General features: G+C 60.6%; 1 protein-coding gene across 3 annotated transcripts; it reads left to right on the forward strand.

Annotated features, from left to right (window-relative positions):
- Positions 1–10,190: 10,190 nt before the first annotated feature.
- HS3ST6 (heparan sulfate-glucosamine 3-sulfotransferase 6) lies at positions 10,191–16,425 on the forward strand. Of its 3 annotated transcripts, none has more exons than XM_021086794.2 (2): positions 10,191–10,696; positions 15,677–16,425. In XM_021086794.2, the coding sequence occupies exons 1-2, from the start codon at positions 10,284–10,286 to the stop codon at positions 16,290–16,292; spliced, it is 1,029 nt and encodes a 342-aa protein (XP_020942453.1). In that variant the 5' UTR covers positions 10,191–10,283; the 3' UTR covers positions 16,293–16,425. The 3 variants fall into 3 exon arrangements, with proteins under 3 accessions (XP_020942453.1, XP_020942454.1, XP_084874229.1); XM_021086795.2 differs by having other exon boundaries at positions 10,191–10,666; XM_085018103.1 differs by lacking the exon at positions 10,191–10,696 and adding an exon at positions 11,105–11,241.
- The last annotated feature ends 443 nt before the right edge of the window (positions 16,426–16,868 follow it).

Here is a 16,868-nt window from a genome sequence, read left to right on the forward strand (position 1 = left end):
TAGAAAACACATCCATCTCTGCTCTGCTGGCAGCCACCACTGATGGCAGCTGCTAGGGACCCCCCTACCTGGGGTTGCAGAGAATGGGTCCCCCACCCCGTGTTTCCAGCTTGTGTCTCTGACCGGCTTCCCCTCTGTGTCCCAAGCTGGTCATTGGCTAAAGTGGAGTCAGGGTCATCACCAGCCCTGAGGCACTGTCACAGCCCAGCGCTGGCCCAGGTGTGTCCACGGTGGGTGAGCAGTGAGAGCTTGGTGCATCTTCACAAGAATCACCACCCTGAAAGTCTCCCCTAAGCCTAGGGGCAGGTGTTCATTTTCAGGGGGGACAGGAGGCCCAGAGAGGTGATGGCCTTGCCTGAGGCTCCTCAACCTCATGTCCTCTCTCCCCACACCTGTCCCTGTCCTCACTTACCCCTCATGAGGAAGTAGCTCTGGGAAGGAAGGCGGCTGCCGCTTGAGTTCAGCCCGATGGCAGCAGGCATGTGGAAGGTGGCTGGGCTGGGGCTGGAGCCAGTTGCACGTCAGCAGGAAGCTTGGGCTCTGGGGCCCGTGGGCCTCCTTGGACTTTGCTCACTTCTCCCAGCATTCCTGGCTCTGTATCCTGGTCCACGGTGTCCCTGAGAGTGAACTTGGCCCAAGAGCAACTGGCCTCTTCCTACAAATTGGGCCAATGTGTCCAGGCTGTGCTGCCTCTCTGGGCACAGACCTGTAGCAAGGTGGGCAGAAGGACCTGCTGATGCCCCGGTGGGCATGTCTGGTAGGAGAGCAGGAGCAGCAGTGCCTAGCTGCCTGCACCCCAGGGGCCCCACACTCATTCTGGTTTACGGGGCAGTGGAGGCTGGCAAGCAGTGCCCTTGGAGGAGTGAGGTGACAAGGGGGAGCCCCAGGACTCCAAGGTCCCTCACACCAGGAGCCTGGCAATGGATGGCTCTGGGCAGGGTCTCTGCCAGGGACTGGATGTAATCATAAACTCCCCCCCCCCCCCCACTGCGGGGTTACAGCATAGCCTTTGGCCTGCAGCCTCATTCCTTCTTGAGAAATAAAGGCTCTTTGAGAGGCCAGCCCCCTCTGCCCTTTACCTGTGCTCCCTTGCTTGTTGGATGGAGCCTCCAGGACACAGCCATCCAAGCTAAGGTTTGCACTGCCAGGCCAGGGCACAGCAGGGCAGGGGAACGTGGGGCAAAGTGGGAGAAAGAGGAAATCTGGGACTCTGCTGATCCTCAGTCCGGAGGCAGGCCCCCGCCACCCCCCCCCCGCCCCAGCGCTCAATAAATGTGGAACAGATGAGTGAATTGGCAATGCTTGAGACAGTCCCTCATCCAAAGCTGTGCTTTCTTTGTCTGAGCGACAAGTACCAGGAAGAGCCCTGACCCTGGTGGGCGTGCTGCTAGGGGTAGGTCCTAGGACCGCTGAGCCCTTGCATGCATGTGGGCACTGCTGGCAAGTGGACGAGGGAGCCTGGAGAGGTCTGCGAAGGTCACTGCTAAGTTAGCCACCGTGGCTTTACTCCCCGCACAGCCCTGGTAGGGGGCTTAGCGTTAAGACCCCGTCTGAGTCCGTCGGTCCTTAGGGTCCCCTTCCCGGGGATCGGGCGCAGGGACCGTGCGCAGCACAGACCAGCAGGGGCCGCGCTGGCTCCGCGCTGTGAGTGCGCTGGGGCGGGTCTGAGGGGCGCGCCCAACCCCGAGGCCTCCGAGGCGGCGACGACCCCGCCCCTCGGTCGCGGCCCCGCCCCCCGGCCCGCTCAGCCCCAGCCCTGCGGTGCCGCCTCGCGCCTTGGCTGTGCTTCCCCGTGGCACCCACTGGTCCGCGTCCGCATCCCGTGGCCCCCAGTCCGCGCCCGCCCAACACGCCAGTGCCCAGCACGCGGGGGGGCGGGTGGTGATTTATGATTACATCCAGTCCCTGGCAGAGACCCTGGCGTCCAAGGGGGCGGGGGTGGGGGGGGCCCCATTCGGCGGACTTCAAGAACGTGACCCGTGCAGGGGAAGAGTCGAGACCCACGGTGCCTCTTGTGGAGTCGGCCGAGCGTGACAGAGCTGGCGGGTGGAGGAAGGTGGAGGCAGGACGCCCCCAGTCCCAGCCGAGCCCTAGCGGCGACACCCCCTGCACCCAAACCCCTGCACCTGGGCCTCTAGGCCGGCCTCGGAGAACTGAGCGATCTCGTTCCCGCCCCCCAAAAGGCGAGTCCTGAAGGGGTCGCTGCACGTAATAGCTTGAGATGAGTCGGCATCAAGTTGCGCTGCCTTCTCCCCGCTCCCTCTGCGCAGCTGCGCAGAGTCAGGGTGAGCGACCCACACACCCGCGTGACTATATCCGCGGCCCGGGGGAGACAGGGACCCCAGGATCACCTGTCACCCTAGCCCTGGGCACTGGGGCTCCGCTTAAGGAGCTCGGGGGCTCAGGGGAGACAGTTGGTGGGCCTCTGGTTGCACCAGAAGGAGGGGGCTGCCGGTGAGGGGATTGACTTGCCTGCGCCTTTGCCTCCCAGCCCCTCAGCACCCCCAGCACCTTCTCTAGGCCTAATGTGTTCCTTGTAAAGCCATGGAGATTGTCCATGGTTCAGCCCTCGCTACATGTCTCACCACGTTTCATTTCCAACCAGGGTAGGTACAAGTTACTCCTGGCCTCAGAGGGCTTGGTGGCTGCACTGCTGGAGCCGGAGCAGAGAGGAGACCCCTCCCTGGGCCTCTGTCCCAGAGGTGCAGTTGGCCCGTTCTTCTGGGCTCACCCTTCCACCTCCTCAGGCAGGGGCCTTTTGTTCCCTTTTACTCGGAAATGTGCGATTGGGTTGGGCTCCTTTGAGACCAGAGCCCCTGGGGTATGTCTGGAGGCTGGGGGAGGCCAGGAAAGCTGGAGTCAGAGGGACAAGGATGGAGTCATTGTTCTCTGGGGAGGGGGTGGGTCTTCTTGCTGGAGCAGGAAGCCTGCAGCTTAGGGAAGGGTCTGGCGGAGAGCAGGGCAGAGTTCAAGGCTCTGCCCTGGGCTCTGGGTCTTCCCGATCCCAAGCTGAGCAAGCCTGGCTGTGCACCGTTGGCATGTCTGTCTGATTGGTGGTCGGTACTGGGTGTTTCCCTGGAGGTGTGGGGGGATGGGGTGTGGCTCTCCTGGGGGTGCTGTCTGCTAGCACCTGCCATGCAGGAGTCTCCACACTGGGGACATGGCAGCTGGGGTCTGTCAGCAGGCCTCTGAACCCCCTCCTGCTGTGTGTATCCTGAGCCTGCACCAGGTCCTTTGCTCACAGTCACCTTCCAGTTAATGGGGACCCTTGCCTGGGCACAGATGGACAGACGTGACCACAGAGCTCCAGTGACTCAACAGTGTGGAACCACTTGGACAATGCTTCCCTTCCCCACGACACTGAGAGGTTCCCATGCCCAGAAGCCTGGCGTGGGGCCAAAAAGTTGGAGGAGGTGGGGATGGGGGGGGCAGAGGGAGTCCTGTTTCTGCGGGACCCTTTTCCCCCCTTTAGCTTCGCCTTGAGTGGACTGGGGCTGCCAGCCTAGAAGGACTGTCATATTGCTATGAATTGAACTGGGCCAAGCTGGTGGGTGGGAAGCAATTTGCAGGGCCCAGGGATGCATCCTGGGAGCCTGGGTCTCTGTCTTCTCCTGGAGATGCAGTGGCCCCTGGCAAACGGCCCTCGGTCTGGGCTGATCCCTCCAGGAAGACCCAGGGAAAAGGAGTGAGGGCGGCTGGAAGCAAGCAGGGGGCTGTCACTGAGTAGGAGAAGGCTCTGGCTCCTGGCCAGCCCTCTAGCCCCAGGCAGGCTCCCTGCATGTGTGTGACCACACGGGTTGGCTGGGAGGCCCTCGCTCCCCACTCCCAGCCGGGGGAAACTTCGCGGGCCCCTCCTGATGCTGGGCATCTTGTCAGCCCTGGCAAACCCTTCTGTGTCAGGGTCCCTAGATCTGGCTGGTCACCAGGAACAAGACCCTGGGTTCCAGCAAACCAGGCTGGCCTGATACCTGGGCCACCAGGGAACTCCTCATGTGTTTTGTTTGTTTTGTTTTGTTTTGTCTTTTTAGGGCCGCATCCGCGGCCTATGGAGGTGCCCAGGCTAGGGGTCCAATGGAAGCTGTAGCCCCTGGCCTACACCACAGCCATGGAAATGCGGGATCCGAGCCGCATCTGCAACCTCCACCACAGCTCACGGCAACGCTGGATCCTTAACCCACTGAGCGAGGCCAGGGATCAAACCTGTGTCCTCATGGATACTAGTGGGGTTTGTTGACTACTGAGCCACATTGGGAACTCCTATTGTTTTTTAAAGTCAGAAAGTGAAGTGCAGAGAGCCTGGGTAGCTGCCAAGGTCACCTGCTGGGAGGGGCAGAGTTGGTCTTGGGTCAGACTTTAGCTCCCACAGTCTTACTGTCAGCTTTGTACGGGGCTGCACGGGCCCAGCCCTGCCATGGCCTCCTGCTCCCCTCATTCTCCACCAGGTGGAACCGGGCTCTGGGACTGGGTGGGTAGGTGGGGAGATGTCTCTTACGGCCCCTCCCCAGGAGGAAACCGCAGCCGAAATGGAAAAACCCCACACAAATCAAAGACAGCTGGGCCCGCCCTCAGCCTCTGCCCGCTCCCCTGGGCTCCCCTTGCAGGCCGAGGAATCCTACCAGGCTGAGGAAGTGGGTCTGGGGGGTAAGGTTGTGGTTCTAGGGGAGGATGTTTCTGGAAGCCCCCAGCTGTCCCCCACAGCGGGAGAGACTGCACGGTATTATTCCTCATCTTCCAGAGTGGGGCAGCTGTGTGCACACCCCGCACGGCCGTCTGGGGGTGCCCAGGCTGGGGGTGTCCACCCTGGTTCCGGGACAGGCTGGGAAGTAGGTGGAGAGGGGCTTGGGAGAGGGGTCCGCACCTAGACTCTCACACGGAGTCACTCAGTCATTCAACAAACATTCATAAGCACTCCTTATGGTTACGTGTAGAGCCACAGAAGGAGTCAACACTGACCCCATCCCTGCCCTTGCAGGGCTCATGGGTAGGTGGAGGAGATAGTTGGGGATCCAAATCACCCACAAAGAAATAATGACAGTCTGAAAAGGACACACAGACATAGCCGGGTCATAGACGTGTGAGGCCAGGCTGGGCTTTTCTCCCACCATGGCCTTATTCCCCAAGACTCCTTTCCTAGACTTGACCTGCCTGTCCCCGTCTTTGCTGGCCCTCCTTGTCGTCTCCCCTGGGGATGGTGTTTACTTGACCCGGCAGCCTGAGCAGTTCAACCCGCCTCCTCTCCCTGCTCTTGGCCAGCCGCCCCACCAAACCTGACTTATCTGCATGTCTGATGGCTGGCCTAAGGAGAGTGGGCAGATGGACTCCTGCCTGGCAGCGTTGGCCAGAAGGCTGGGGGTCCAGAAGCGAGGAAAAGGGGAAACGACATCAGGCCACGTGGAGCCCTCAAAGCCAAGGAACTCTTGCAGTTCCTATCATGGCGCAGTGGTTAATGAATCCGACTAGGAACCATGAGGTTGCGGGTTTGATCCCTGCCCTTGCTCAGCGGGTTAAGGATCTGGTGTTGCCGTGAGCTGTGGTGTAGTTCACAGACACGGCTTGGATCCCATGTTGCTGTGGCTGTGGCGTAGGCCAGTGGCTACAGCTCTGATTTAGACCCCTAGCCTGGAAACCTCCGTATGCTGTGGGTGCAGCCCTGGAAAGAGACAAAAAAGACCAAAAAAAAAAAAAAAAAGAAAAAAATCAGAGCCAAGGAACCCTCTGGAGACCAGACTGCATGGAGGGGATTCACCAACTCCTGTTTCCTCCTGACAGAGCAGGTGAGACCAGCCAGGGCAGCAATTGAGCCACCCTCTCAGTGCACAGGGACAGCCACCAACCCTGCATTCCCATGGCCTGGTCTCTTTTGGGTCCCGAAGTCACTTTTCACCATGTGGCTCAGAGAGGGGATCCGGGCTAGACTCTGATGGCGAGGCAGGGCGGAGGTGGGGTGGAGGAGTCGCTGAGCCACCCTGGGGAGGAGGGAGGAGAGCAACCCTGAGGGTGAGGGGCAGGGAGAGGCAGATTCGGAGATTCCCAAATTTAACCTTCAAAAGGACTCTTTTTTTTTTTTTTTTTTTGTGGCTGCACCCGAGAAATGCAGAAATTCCTAGGCCAGAGATCCAACCTGTGCCTCAGCAGTGACCTGAGCCACAACAGGGACAATACCAGATTTTTTTTTTAAAATGTCCCTTCCTGTTTCTTTTTTTATTATTGATTGATTGATTGATTGACTTTTTCCTGCTGTACAGCATGGGGATCAAGTTACTCTTACATGTATACATTTTTTCCCCCCAGTCTTTGTTCTGTTGCAACATGAGTATCTAGACATAGTTCTCCATGCTACTCAGCAGGATCTCCTTGTAATCTACTTTAAGTTGTGTCTGATAACCCCAAGCTCCCGATCCCTCCCCCTCCCTCCCTCTCCCACCGGGCAGCCACAAGTGTATTTTCCAAGTCCATGATTTTCTTTTCTGTGGAAAGGTTCATTTGTGCTGGAGATTAGATTCCAGTTATAAGTGATATCATATGGTATTTGTCTTTGTCTTTCTGGGTCATTTCACTCAGTATAAGAGTCTAGTTCCATCCATGTTGCTGCAAATGGCATTATGTCATTCTTTTTTATGGCTGAGTAGTATTCCATTGTGTATATATACGACCTCTTCTGAATCCAATCATCTGTCAATGGACCTTTGGGTTGTTTCCATGTCCTGGCTATTGTGAATAGTGCTGCAATGAACATGTGGGTGCATGTGTCTCTTTTAAGTAGAGTTTTGTCCGGATAGATGCCCAAGAGTGGGATTGCGGGGTCATATGGAAGTTCTATGTATAGATTTCTAAGGTATCTCCAAACTGTTCCCCATAGTGGCTGTACCAGTTTACATTCCCACCAACAGTGCAGGAGGGTTCCCTTTTCTCCACACGCCCTCCAGCACTTGTTATTTGTGGACTTATGAATGATGGCCATTCTGACGGGTGTGAGGTGGTATCTCATGGTAGTTTTGATTTGCATTTCTCTTATAATCAGCGATGTTGAGCATTTTTTCATGTGTTTGCTGGCCATCTGTATGTCTTCCTTGGAGAACATTTTGACAATACCAGATCTTTAACCAGCTGAGCCAGCAGGGAACTCCAAAGGGACTTTTCTTTGCCTTTTTTTTTTAGGACTGCACCCGCAGGCACATGGAGGTTCCCAGGCTAGGGGTCTAATCGGAGCTGTAGCTGCCGGCCTACACCACAGCCACAGCCACGCCAGATCATGTGTGGACATATGTTTCATTTCTCTTGGGTCTATTTCTAGGAGTCAAATTGCTAGATCAGACAGTAACTCTACGTTTAGCCCTTTAAGAAAAGTCCTTTTGGGAGTTCCCGTTGTGGCGCAGCGGAAACGATTCCAACGAGGAACCATGAGGATGCAAGTTCGATCCCTGGCCTCCATCAGTGGGTTAAGGATCTGGTGTTGCCGTGAGCTGTGGTGTAGGTCGCAGACATGGCTCAGATTCTGTGTTGCTGTGGCTGTGGGGTAGGCCGGCAGCTGCAACTCTGATTTGACCCCTAGCCTGGGAACCTTCATATGCCACGGGGGTGGCCCTAAAATGGCAAAAAAAAAAAAGGTTCACGGTAGACCCATAAAGCTGGAAGCAACCCAGGTGTCCGTCAGCTGATGAATGGACAGAATGTGGTCCATCCTTTCAGTGGGATGTGATTCAGCCAGAGAAAGAACGAAGCGCTGACACACTGAGACGTAAATGAGCCTTGAACCTGTTGTGCTGCATGAAAGAGGCTAGTTGCAAAAGGCCACTTACCTGAAACATGGGGAAGAGGTGAATCCACAGAGACAGAAGGTAGATTCGTGGTTACCAGGGGCTGGGGGAGGGGAGAAGAGGGAGCGACGGCTCAGGGTTACGAATTCTTTTTGGGGCGAAGAATAGGCTCCAAGTTGATTATGGTGGTGATGGTACAACTTTGTGACTCTACTGGAAACCAGCGTATTAGAGAAGCTAAGCGGCCTGAATCCAAAGGCGTGGGAATTGTTTCTCAGGGAAGATCTTCCTTCAGAGGCGGGACTGAGGTTTCCCTGTTAGGGACCAGAGCCTTGGGGCAGGAGGGGCCTGAGGCCATGCGCCACGAGGCCCTGCCCGGTTCCTCCTCACCCCCACCCCTGTCCCAACACTGCCCTCCGAGGGTTTCCTCATCCCCGGGGACACTGTCCTGCTGCTCCTCGCCTCACCATCTCCTCCAGAAAGCCTTCCGCAGCCTCTGCTCTCTCCCATCCTTCCCCTGGGCGACCTTTACTAGTGCCTATCAGCTCTGGGGTGCCCTGGTGGACAAACAGTCAAGGCTGCCATCCGGGATGTCCCTGGATTTGCACCCACCCCTCACCGGAGAGCCATCTGGCGGGTGGAGAGAGGGGCAACTGCCCAGCCCCAAGCCGACTTCTGTCCTCGACCTCCTCCCCCGCCCCCAGCATGTTGGGTGTCCTGCCATTCTTGATAAAAGCTTCCCGGAAAGTCTGCAAGCAGGTGTGTCTGTGGGTGCAGGTCGTCGGGGGGCGGGCGCTAAGGAAAAGACATGCCCAGCAGGGAGAAGAGCATGAGCAAAGCCTAGGAGGCTAGGAGGCAGAAACAACCGTGCCTGTGCTGGGGCAGCGAGATGGAGGGGCCACCAGGGTTCAGTGCTGGAATTTGGAGGCCCGAGTGGTGGCTGCTAAGGCTGTGGGTGGGTGCTGCAGGTGGAGTAGGTGGCTCTAGGAGAACCAGCCCGTCTGGAACAAATCCTGCTTTAAGCTAGACCAGAAGAAGAACTTCCTGTGATCCTGCGTGTGCCAGCATGCAGCCCAGACAGTGATGTGCCAACACCCCGTGACAGGGCTCCTGGCTGAGTCTTGCCCTGACAAGCAGGTGCAGGCTTGGCATCTGGGAACTGGGCTGGGCCCCCGGTCAGGGGTCCTCACCCCACTGGCTCTGAAGAGCCCCCTTCCTGCCAGGGCTGCCTCTGGGCGGGAGTTCTGGAAATGTCTGTGGGTCATGGAGGCCCCTGCCCCTGGGAAGTGCTCTGGATCAGCCTGAGTTCCAGATCCCTTTAGGCTCAGGGATAGTGCATTAACCAGCCAAAGCCAGGGCAGTAGTCTCAGGGCATTGCCTGGAGGAAGGCTAGGCTCTTTGGGGAGCTGGGGCCCAGCTCCAGAAAACTGTGAGTCCAGGAAGGTCGGGGTGGAGGCAGAGGGAGGACACATGTTCCTTCCCGTCTCGGCCTAGGACCGGGGCTCCCCCCTCTCCCAGCCGGCTCTCCTCCGCCTTCCTTGTGCTGTGCTGGGGGTTCAGTCAACCTCAGGTTGCATACAACTCCTGCAGAGTGTCCAGTGCCCAGCAGGTCTTGGTACTGTGCGTGGCTTCTGGGTCTCCCTGCCCCTCAGAGGAAGCTCCTAGGTCAGGACCCAGGCTCTTCCTTCGAGTTTCCCAGCACAGGTCTCCTGAATCCTTCTCATCTCCCATAGGAGCCACTTTGCCAGAGTCAGAGATGGGTCCCTGACATCTGGGGGACACCAGGCTGCACAGACAGGCAGTGTGACATGGTAGGAAGGGTCAGGAGACTGAAGTCCGATGTCACTGGGCCCTTGTCGACAAGGCCTGTCCTCTCAGAGCCTGTCGCTCAGACATCAATCACGCCTGGCTAGCCCTCTCCAGTCCCCAGGCCCGTGGTCCTGATGAATGGCAGTGGCAAGCCGACTGGCAGCAAGGTGCGCCTCATTCCCGCCGGAGAATTTCCCTGACCTTCCGGCAACATCTCTGCTCACTAGGGCTGGGGTCAAAGCGCCCCCTCGGCCCACGTGCTCTGCATGTGAACCTGCCACGCCGCCCTTGTCTGGGAGGGACGGCGATCTGCCGTCTAAGATCTGGTCCATTGGCCAGCGGTGCGGTCCTGTCACCGTCCTGCGTCCCGACCCGCCATTGCCGTATCCTGGCGCGCAAGGCTAAAGACGTTGGAGCAGAGCGGGCTGGGGCTTAGGGTCTCTGAGCAGGCTCGGCGGGCTAGTCCCTGAGGCTCGGAGTCACGCAGCGGCGCCCTTGGGTGTCGGCGTGTCCCGGGCGGAGCAGAGGTCCAAGCGGGGCGGGGCCTCTGGGCGGGGCGGAGCATCCGGCTCCTGGTCCCGCCCCGCGCCCGTTTCCAGGCGGCGGGAAGGTGGGGCGCAGAGCAGAAGCCCGGCGCCCGCGGGCTGAGCACGGCGCAGGTCGGGATGTGCGGCCCCCTGCAGCCCCCGCTCCCGGGCCTGGGCACCGTGCGGCCCCATGGCAGGTAGCGGCGGCCCGGGCGGCGGGGCCGGGAGCAGCCAGGGCGCGGGGGGCGGGCCCGGGGCCACGCTTCGGACGCCCCGTGTGCCCCTGCTGTTCGCCGCGCTGGTGCTCGGAACCTACTGCCTCTGTGCCTTCCCAGGACGCTGTCCGCTGTCCGGCCGCGTCCCTGAGCCAACCCCCGCGCCTGCCGAGCCGCCCAGCTTCGCCCGCAGCCCCGGGGCGCCGAGTCTGCCCGTGGCCAGCGGCTCAGGCCGCCGGCGCTTCCCCCAGGCGCTCATCGTGGGCGTGAAGAAGGGCGGCACGCGCGCCCTGCTGGAGTTTCTGCGACTGCACCCCGATGTCCGTGCCCTCGGCTCGGAGCCCCACTTCTTCGACAGGTGCTACGAGCGCGGCCTCGCCTGGTACCGGTGAGCGCCCGGACCCGTTCGCCCCATCGACTTTCTGGAGGGTGCCTTCGGAGAAACGGGTGGTGCGCCCCAGGGGTCTCCCTGGGGACGCGGCAGGCGAGGTTTCCGGGCAGCTTCTGGGGCTGGGACCAGCCTGCAGTAGAGCTGAGGCTTGACCGGGGTGGGGAGAGGGGGAGGATGCGGCCCTCCAGCAGGTTTTATGCAAAAGAGGGTGGTCACTGGCCTGTGGGCTCCCCGAAATTTTGCAAACTCCGAGGAGAGTCCTGGTTGGGGGCTGGCGTGCGATTCCAGCTGAGAAGGAGCTTTAAGCCAGTAGGGTCTCAGGAGCTTTAGAAATGCTTCCAGCTTAGTGGCCCCTCTCTCCCTGCAGCCTCCTAGAAAGTGTCACCCCACTCCCCACCCCAAGACCCCTGCTCCTGGAACTAGGAATCCTTTTCCGAAGTCCTGCGAACAAGAACTGGGAAAAAGTCTGGTCTTCAGAAAGGAGGAGGGGGCGTTCCCATCGTGGCGCAGCAGAAACGAATCAGACTAATATCCCTGAAGATGTGGGTTCGATCCCTGGCTTCGCTCATTGGGTCGGGGATCTGGTGTTGTCATGGGCTGTGGTGTAGGTCACAGATACGGCTTGGATCCCACATTGCTGTGGCTGTGGTGTAGGCCAGCAGCTGTAGCTCCCATTGGACCCCTAGCCTGGGAACCTCCATATACTGTGGGTGTGGCGCCAAAAAGAAACAAAACAAAAAAGAAAGAAAAAGAAAGGAGGCGGGTGCCTGAGTCAGTGCTCAGCGGTGGGCACTGGGACCCCAGCCTCATGTCCTGGGGCTCGGACTCTGCCCTGACTCCCGCTTGACATGGCCTTGGGCTGTGTGGTGGAATGTGGGGAGCACCCAGCCCCAGCTGGTGGCTGCTCAAATAGCAGCCCCTCCCTGCTGAGGGTAGCACAAACCATGAGTGGACCACCTGCTCCGCGCCCCCGGCTCGCTGCCTCTGTCAGCTGTGCACAAGCCCTGTCCCTTCCTTCGGGGAAATGAGGGCTTACAGAGGAGGGTGAGTTGCCCCGCCCCCCCCAGCACCCACCTTGTCCCCTGAGGGGTGGAGAGGACCCTGCCCGAGGTCACCTGCTAAATTAGTGGTGAGTAGGGGGTAGCAGGACCCAGATTCTTGACCTCCAGGTTTACCAGCTTTTTTGGTACCCAGACTGGATTTGGAGGCTTCGCATTGAGAACAGGGGTTCTGGCCCCTGACCTCTGAAGGCTTGCTGCCGTCAGAGGTCTAGGCAAGTTGTTGGTGATGGAGTCTCCACGTCCTTGGACCCAACCGACTGAATCTCTGCATCGTCAGAGCTCAGGGAGAGACCACCACCCCACTCCACCAGTGCTGGAGCCTCCCAAAGTGTCCCTGATTCCTCACTTCCCTGCACAGGAGGAAGAGGAGGAGGGGGAGACGAGGAGGGAGGGGGCGGGTGGGGAGGGTGGTGGACTCAGAGTCAACCATAGTGCAGACTTCAGAGCTGCCGCTGCTCCCATAGGCTGGGCCACAGAGGGGCCACAGGGGAGTCTAGAATTGGGTTGAGATCTAAGAGCATTTTCGAAGAGCCAGGGATCCTGGGACCACCATCCAGGTCCTTGGGGTGGGGGGGTGGGGGCACATGCTCCAGCTCTGGGGGGCTGGTCTGGAGAGATTGAGGGGTTAGAGCCTCAGATTTGGGGACAGGTTCTTGGGACACCGTTGCGCCTGAGGCCTGAGATGGAAGTGGGAGTTTTCAGGAGTCTGCTTAGGCTGGAAGAGGGGACTTCCTCCTTCCTCATTTTAGAGCCATTGTGGGCAGGGGGCCGGGGGGCAGAGGATGCAGTGGCTTCCACCCCTTTAGTCCAGAGCTGCCAGGGGTGGTGGTGGGGTGCTGGCTCTGACCCCTCACTGGCTGGTGCAGGGCTGGAGGGAGCCAAGGATGTGGCCACGTGTGGCCACGTGCGAAGCAGGCTTGCCGTTGCTCTCAGGCGTCTGTGCTTCTGAGCCTGGCTGTCCCCTTAAGCAGCCAAGAGTGTGCAGTGAGTCTCTGAAAGTGTCCCCCCTCCCTCGGTTGTCCCAGCTATGAAGAGGGTGCCCAGCCCCTGGGCAGGGTCTGGTGGTGTCACCTGTTCTCAGGACCCTGGTCCGGCCTCCAGAGCCCTGCTCTGGGTGGCAGTTTGGGGGGTGAGGGAGGAGGACTGGCTGATGCCCCCAGCTGAGTTTCTGGGACACCTGGTCCCTCTGGGCTGTGACCAGCAGTGACTCTGGCCCTTCCCTTGACTTCAGCAAGAGGTCCCAGGCTGCTCAGAGTTGACCTTGGCCAAACCAGTCCCCTTCCCTGGGCCTCAGTTCATCCCTCAGGCTCTCAAGGGGACCGTGACCCCCAAGTGTCCCTGAGCTCACCCAGCATTTGTTCCTTTGCTCATTCATTGAACACCTTCTGTTTGGCAGGTGCTGGGGTCACACAAATACCCCAACGGCTCAGTTCAGGAGGGGGTGCCTTGTCTGGGGGTGGGGTGGGGCTCTACTTGCACCAGAGTATTTTGGAAAAGCAGAAGGACCACGAGGGCTGCAGTAGGGGAACCCCTGAGCTCCTGGGGCTGGAGAGTGAGTGCAGGGAGTAGGGCCTCCCCCAAGCCCCAGGAACTGGAGCTGGCTTCTGCTGGGTCCCAGGCCCCTCGGGATGAGGCCCTGCAGCCTGTGGGGTGAGGTGCAGGCTGAGAGGGCAGGGAGAATCATCTGGAGATGGGTGGAAGCTGTGGGGAAATGCAGACCAGATGAGCAGGGAGGGGTGTCCGCACAGCAACTGGCAGATGTTTGCCGGGTGGGGTCCCAGGCCTGTTCCTCTCATCCTCTACCCAGTCCCTCCCACCCCCCAAAAGACCCATCCCCCCTCCTCCGTGCCGGCTGGGGACAGGCTTCTGAGGCCTGCGGAATGTGGGTAATTGGTCCCAAAGATCTCAGGCCTCCAAGCTGGCTGTGGCAAGAGAGGCCTGGAGAGCGGGCATCTCCCTCCCTCCCTCGTCTCCCCCCCCACCCCTCTGACTTCTTTGGAGAGAAAGCAGCCGTGGGTTCTCGGGTCCCTCTGAGTCCCCTGTCCCCAGACAGGCACGCCGGGGTGGGACAGGCCCACAGGGGGCCCAGCATGGGGAAGGGAAGGGCACTCCTGGGGTCACTGGGCACCTGGGGGAGGAAGGAAAGGGGTGGGGGGGTTCAAGGATGGGTGAGGAGGATCTAGGACCATTCGGGTCGGGTCCCTCCCTGAGGAGGGCGATGAAAAGAAGGGTGACTTAGGATGCACTGTCTTCTCTCTGAGGGGTCTCAGCCTGGAAGACCGGTGGGGGGGATCCCCCTTCTTCTGTCTTCCCTCTCGTGGGAGGTGGTTCCCCGAGCTGACCACCCCAGGCTGAAGCCCTGGACCCCGGTCCTTGGCCGTGTCCCCATCCAAGGTCTCTTTGAGCCTAGGTGCAGGGAGGGCTGGGGGCTGTTCCACCCAGACCGCCTGCTGCAGGAGGCTGTGGAGCAGATCCAAGCTGCAGCCATGGGCCCACAGCCCCTGTAGGGCTTCCGCGCCCTGTCTGTGCCTCGGTCCGCTTGCCTACGGAGTGGGGCAGTGAGGGGGTGGAAGGCGTCCCAGGTCACTGCGTCCCCGACAAGGGTGCAGAATTGTCCCCCAAACTTTTGTGGGCCAGCTCTCCCCCAGCCTTATTTTGAGACGTGGGACAGCTCCCAAGGCCAGCAGACCATGCAGCCCACCCCTCCACTGACCCAAGCGGGTGGTATCAGGGACCTGGGACTCTGGTGGCACCTTCTCCTGTCCTAACCTCAGCCCGTCTAAGCCAAGCACCCTGTTACCTGTGTCTCCCCTGTGCACCTATCAGGCCTGAGGTTTGTTGTGAGTCTGGGGAGGAAGAGGAGCCTCGGGCCCTGACTTCCAGGGGCTTGAGTGTGGGGGACACTAGGCTGGATGAAGCCTGAATTCTGTGCTGCGTGTTGCCCTCCTGGCAGGGGCCGGTCCCGGGGGCTGTCAGCAGGGCGGGGAGCTCCCTCTGATCCGGGCAGAGACCTCCAGCCCCAGCAGGTCCTGCAGCCTCTGCCTCTATTGACCTAGATGCCAGCCCTCATGGCCTGTTTGCCCAGCTGTGCAGCCCTGCCCTGCCCCACCCCACCTGTCCTGCCCACCTGCTGCCGGGGGACTGCTCAGGGGACCTGGCCCGCCGGGGCAGGGTGCTCAGGACAGGCTCCTCCAGGTTTGGGGTCCTCAGGAACTGTCATCAGCAGACTTCCAGAACTTAGAGAATGGGGTGCCCCCCCATTGGAATGAGAGGACCCGTTGGAAATGCGGCAGCTGCAGCATTGCACCCTGGGTTCCAGGCCAGGTCTGGGAGGGCCAGGCAGCCGGGGTCTTGGGGCAGATCCTGGGGCCACCTGGCTAACTTCCTCCCTTACTGTGCCATGCTGTGGCCCTCAGCGTCCTGGCGGGGCCCAAGGCTTTTACCAAAGGTGGGGAGAGGCTGTGCCAGGGAGGCAGAGAGGGGAAGGGTGGCTGCCCTTGGTTGGGGACACTTGTCAATAATGAGTGGCCTAATTCAGGGGATGCCATCAGCTACTTAATCAAAGTGTGACTGGGTAATTACAGCCACGGGGTGGGGAAGGCAGCCGGAGCCCTGTGGGTGGCGAGTCTGGGGCCCACTGGCCTCACCAGCTGGTCTGGGGTGAGGGGCCGGGCAGCATCAGGGTCGGGGTACAGTTGGGCTGTGGGAGGGGGCTGGGCAGGCTTGCAGGAAGGGTTCCCACTGCCAGGGGGCCGGTGGGTGGCCCGGGGGTGGAGGGGGCGCACCTCCCCTTGTGGATTTGCCGCTTAGGCTTCGTGGAGGCGGGTGGGAAGGCGGGTTCCAGGTCCCCGGGCCTGCCGAGAGCCGAGATGGGGAGGGCTCACGGCCCCGCTCCGCCCCCGCCCCCGCCCCGCAGGAGCCTGATGCCCCGCAGCCTGGAAGGGCAGATCACCATGGAGAAGACGCCCAGCTACTTCGTCACCCGGGAGGCCCCACGCCGCATCCACGCCATGTCCCCGGACACCAAGCTGATCGTGGTGGTGCGGAACCCGGTGACCCGGGCCATCTCCGACTACGCCCAGACGCTCTCCAAGACGCCGGGCCTGCCCAGCTTCCGCGCGCTGGCCTTCCGCCGCGGCTTGGGCCCCGTGGACACGGCCTGGAGCGCCGTGCGCATCGGCCTGTATGCGCAGCACCTGGCGCGCTGGCTGCGCTACTTCCCTCTGTCCCGCTTCCTCTTCGTCAGCGGCGAGCGTCTGGTCAGCGACCCCGCCGGGGAGCTGGGCCGCGTGCAGGACTTCCTGGGCCTCAAGCGGGTCGTCTCGGACAAGCACTTCTACTTCAACGCCACCAAGGGCTTCCCCTGCCTCAAGAAGGCCCAGGGCAGCGGCCGCCCGCGCTGCCTGGGCAAGTCCAAGGGCCGGCCGCACCCGCGCGTGCCCGAGGCTGTGGTCCAGCGCCTGCGCGCCTTCTATCGGCCCTTCAACCTCAAGTTCTACCAGATGACCGGCCAGGACTTTGGTTGGGACTGACGAGGCCGGGAGCCGGTGCCCCCCCCCCCGCCCCCCCCGACCCTCAGGACGCTTCACTTAGGCCTGCAACCCGGCCACGCGCTGCCCAGCGAAATCGCAACCAAATAAATGTCAGATCTGTGTTCTTCCAGAACCGTGTGCCCCGGAGGGCTGGCGGGTGCGGGGTGGAGCGGGATCCCAGCAGCAGCTTTACTGCGCCCTGTTCCCGCCCACAGGGGTTAAAACCCTGATCCGTGGCGGCCTCTTGGGCGCGCTGGCACACAGGTTTGATCCCTGGTCTGGCACGGTGGGTTAAGGATCCTGTGTTGCCACAGCTGCAGCTTACTTAGGTCAAAACCGTGGCTCAGATCTGATCCCTGGTCCCGGAACTCCACATGCTGTGGGGGCCGCCAAACAAACAAAAACCCTATCTTTTTTTTTTTTTTTTTTTTGTCTTTTTTTGTTGTTGTTGTTATTGCTATTTCTTGGGCCGCTCCCGTGGCATATGGAGGTTCCCAGGCTAGGGGTTGAATCAGAGCTGGAGCCACCGGCCTACGCCAGAGCCACAGCAACGCGGGATCCGAGCCGCGTCTGCAA

The sequence above is a fragment of the Sus scrofa genome, chromosome 3 (genome assembly GCF_054392235.1).
Source record: "Sus scrofa isolate SSC_HxYL_T2T_F1_AM1 chromosome 3, Sscrofa_HxYL_maternal_Yorkshire_Landrace_v2.0, whole genome shotgun sequence".
NCBI lineage: Eukaryota > Metazoa > Chordata > Mammalia > Artiodactyla > Suidae > Sus > Sus scrofa.

What these genes read in the sequence shown, in the direction of transcription:
- HS3ST6 (XM_021086794.2), top strand. Translation starts at nt 10,284, where the DNA reads ATGGCAGGTAGCGGCGGCCCGGGCGGCGGGGCCGGGAGCAGCCAGGGC. An exon ending in CGCGGCCTCGCCTGGTACCG is followed by an intron (nt 10,697 to 15,676) that starts GTGAGCGCCCGG and finishes CCCGCCCCGCAG; the next exon opens with GAGCCTGATGCCCCGCAGCC.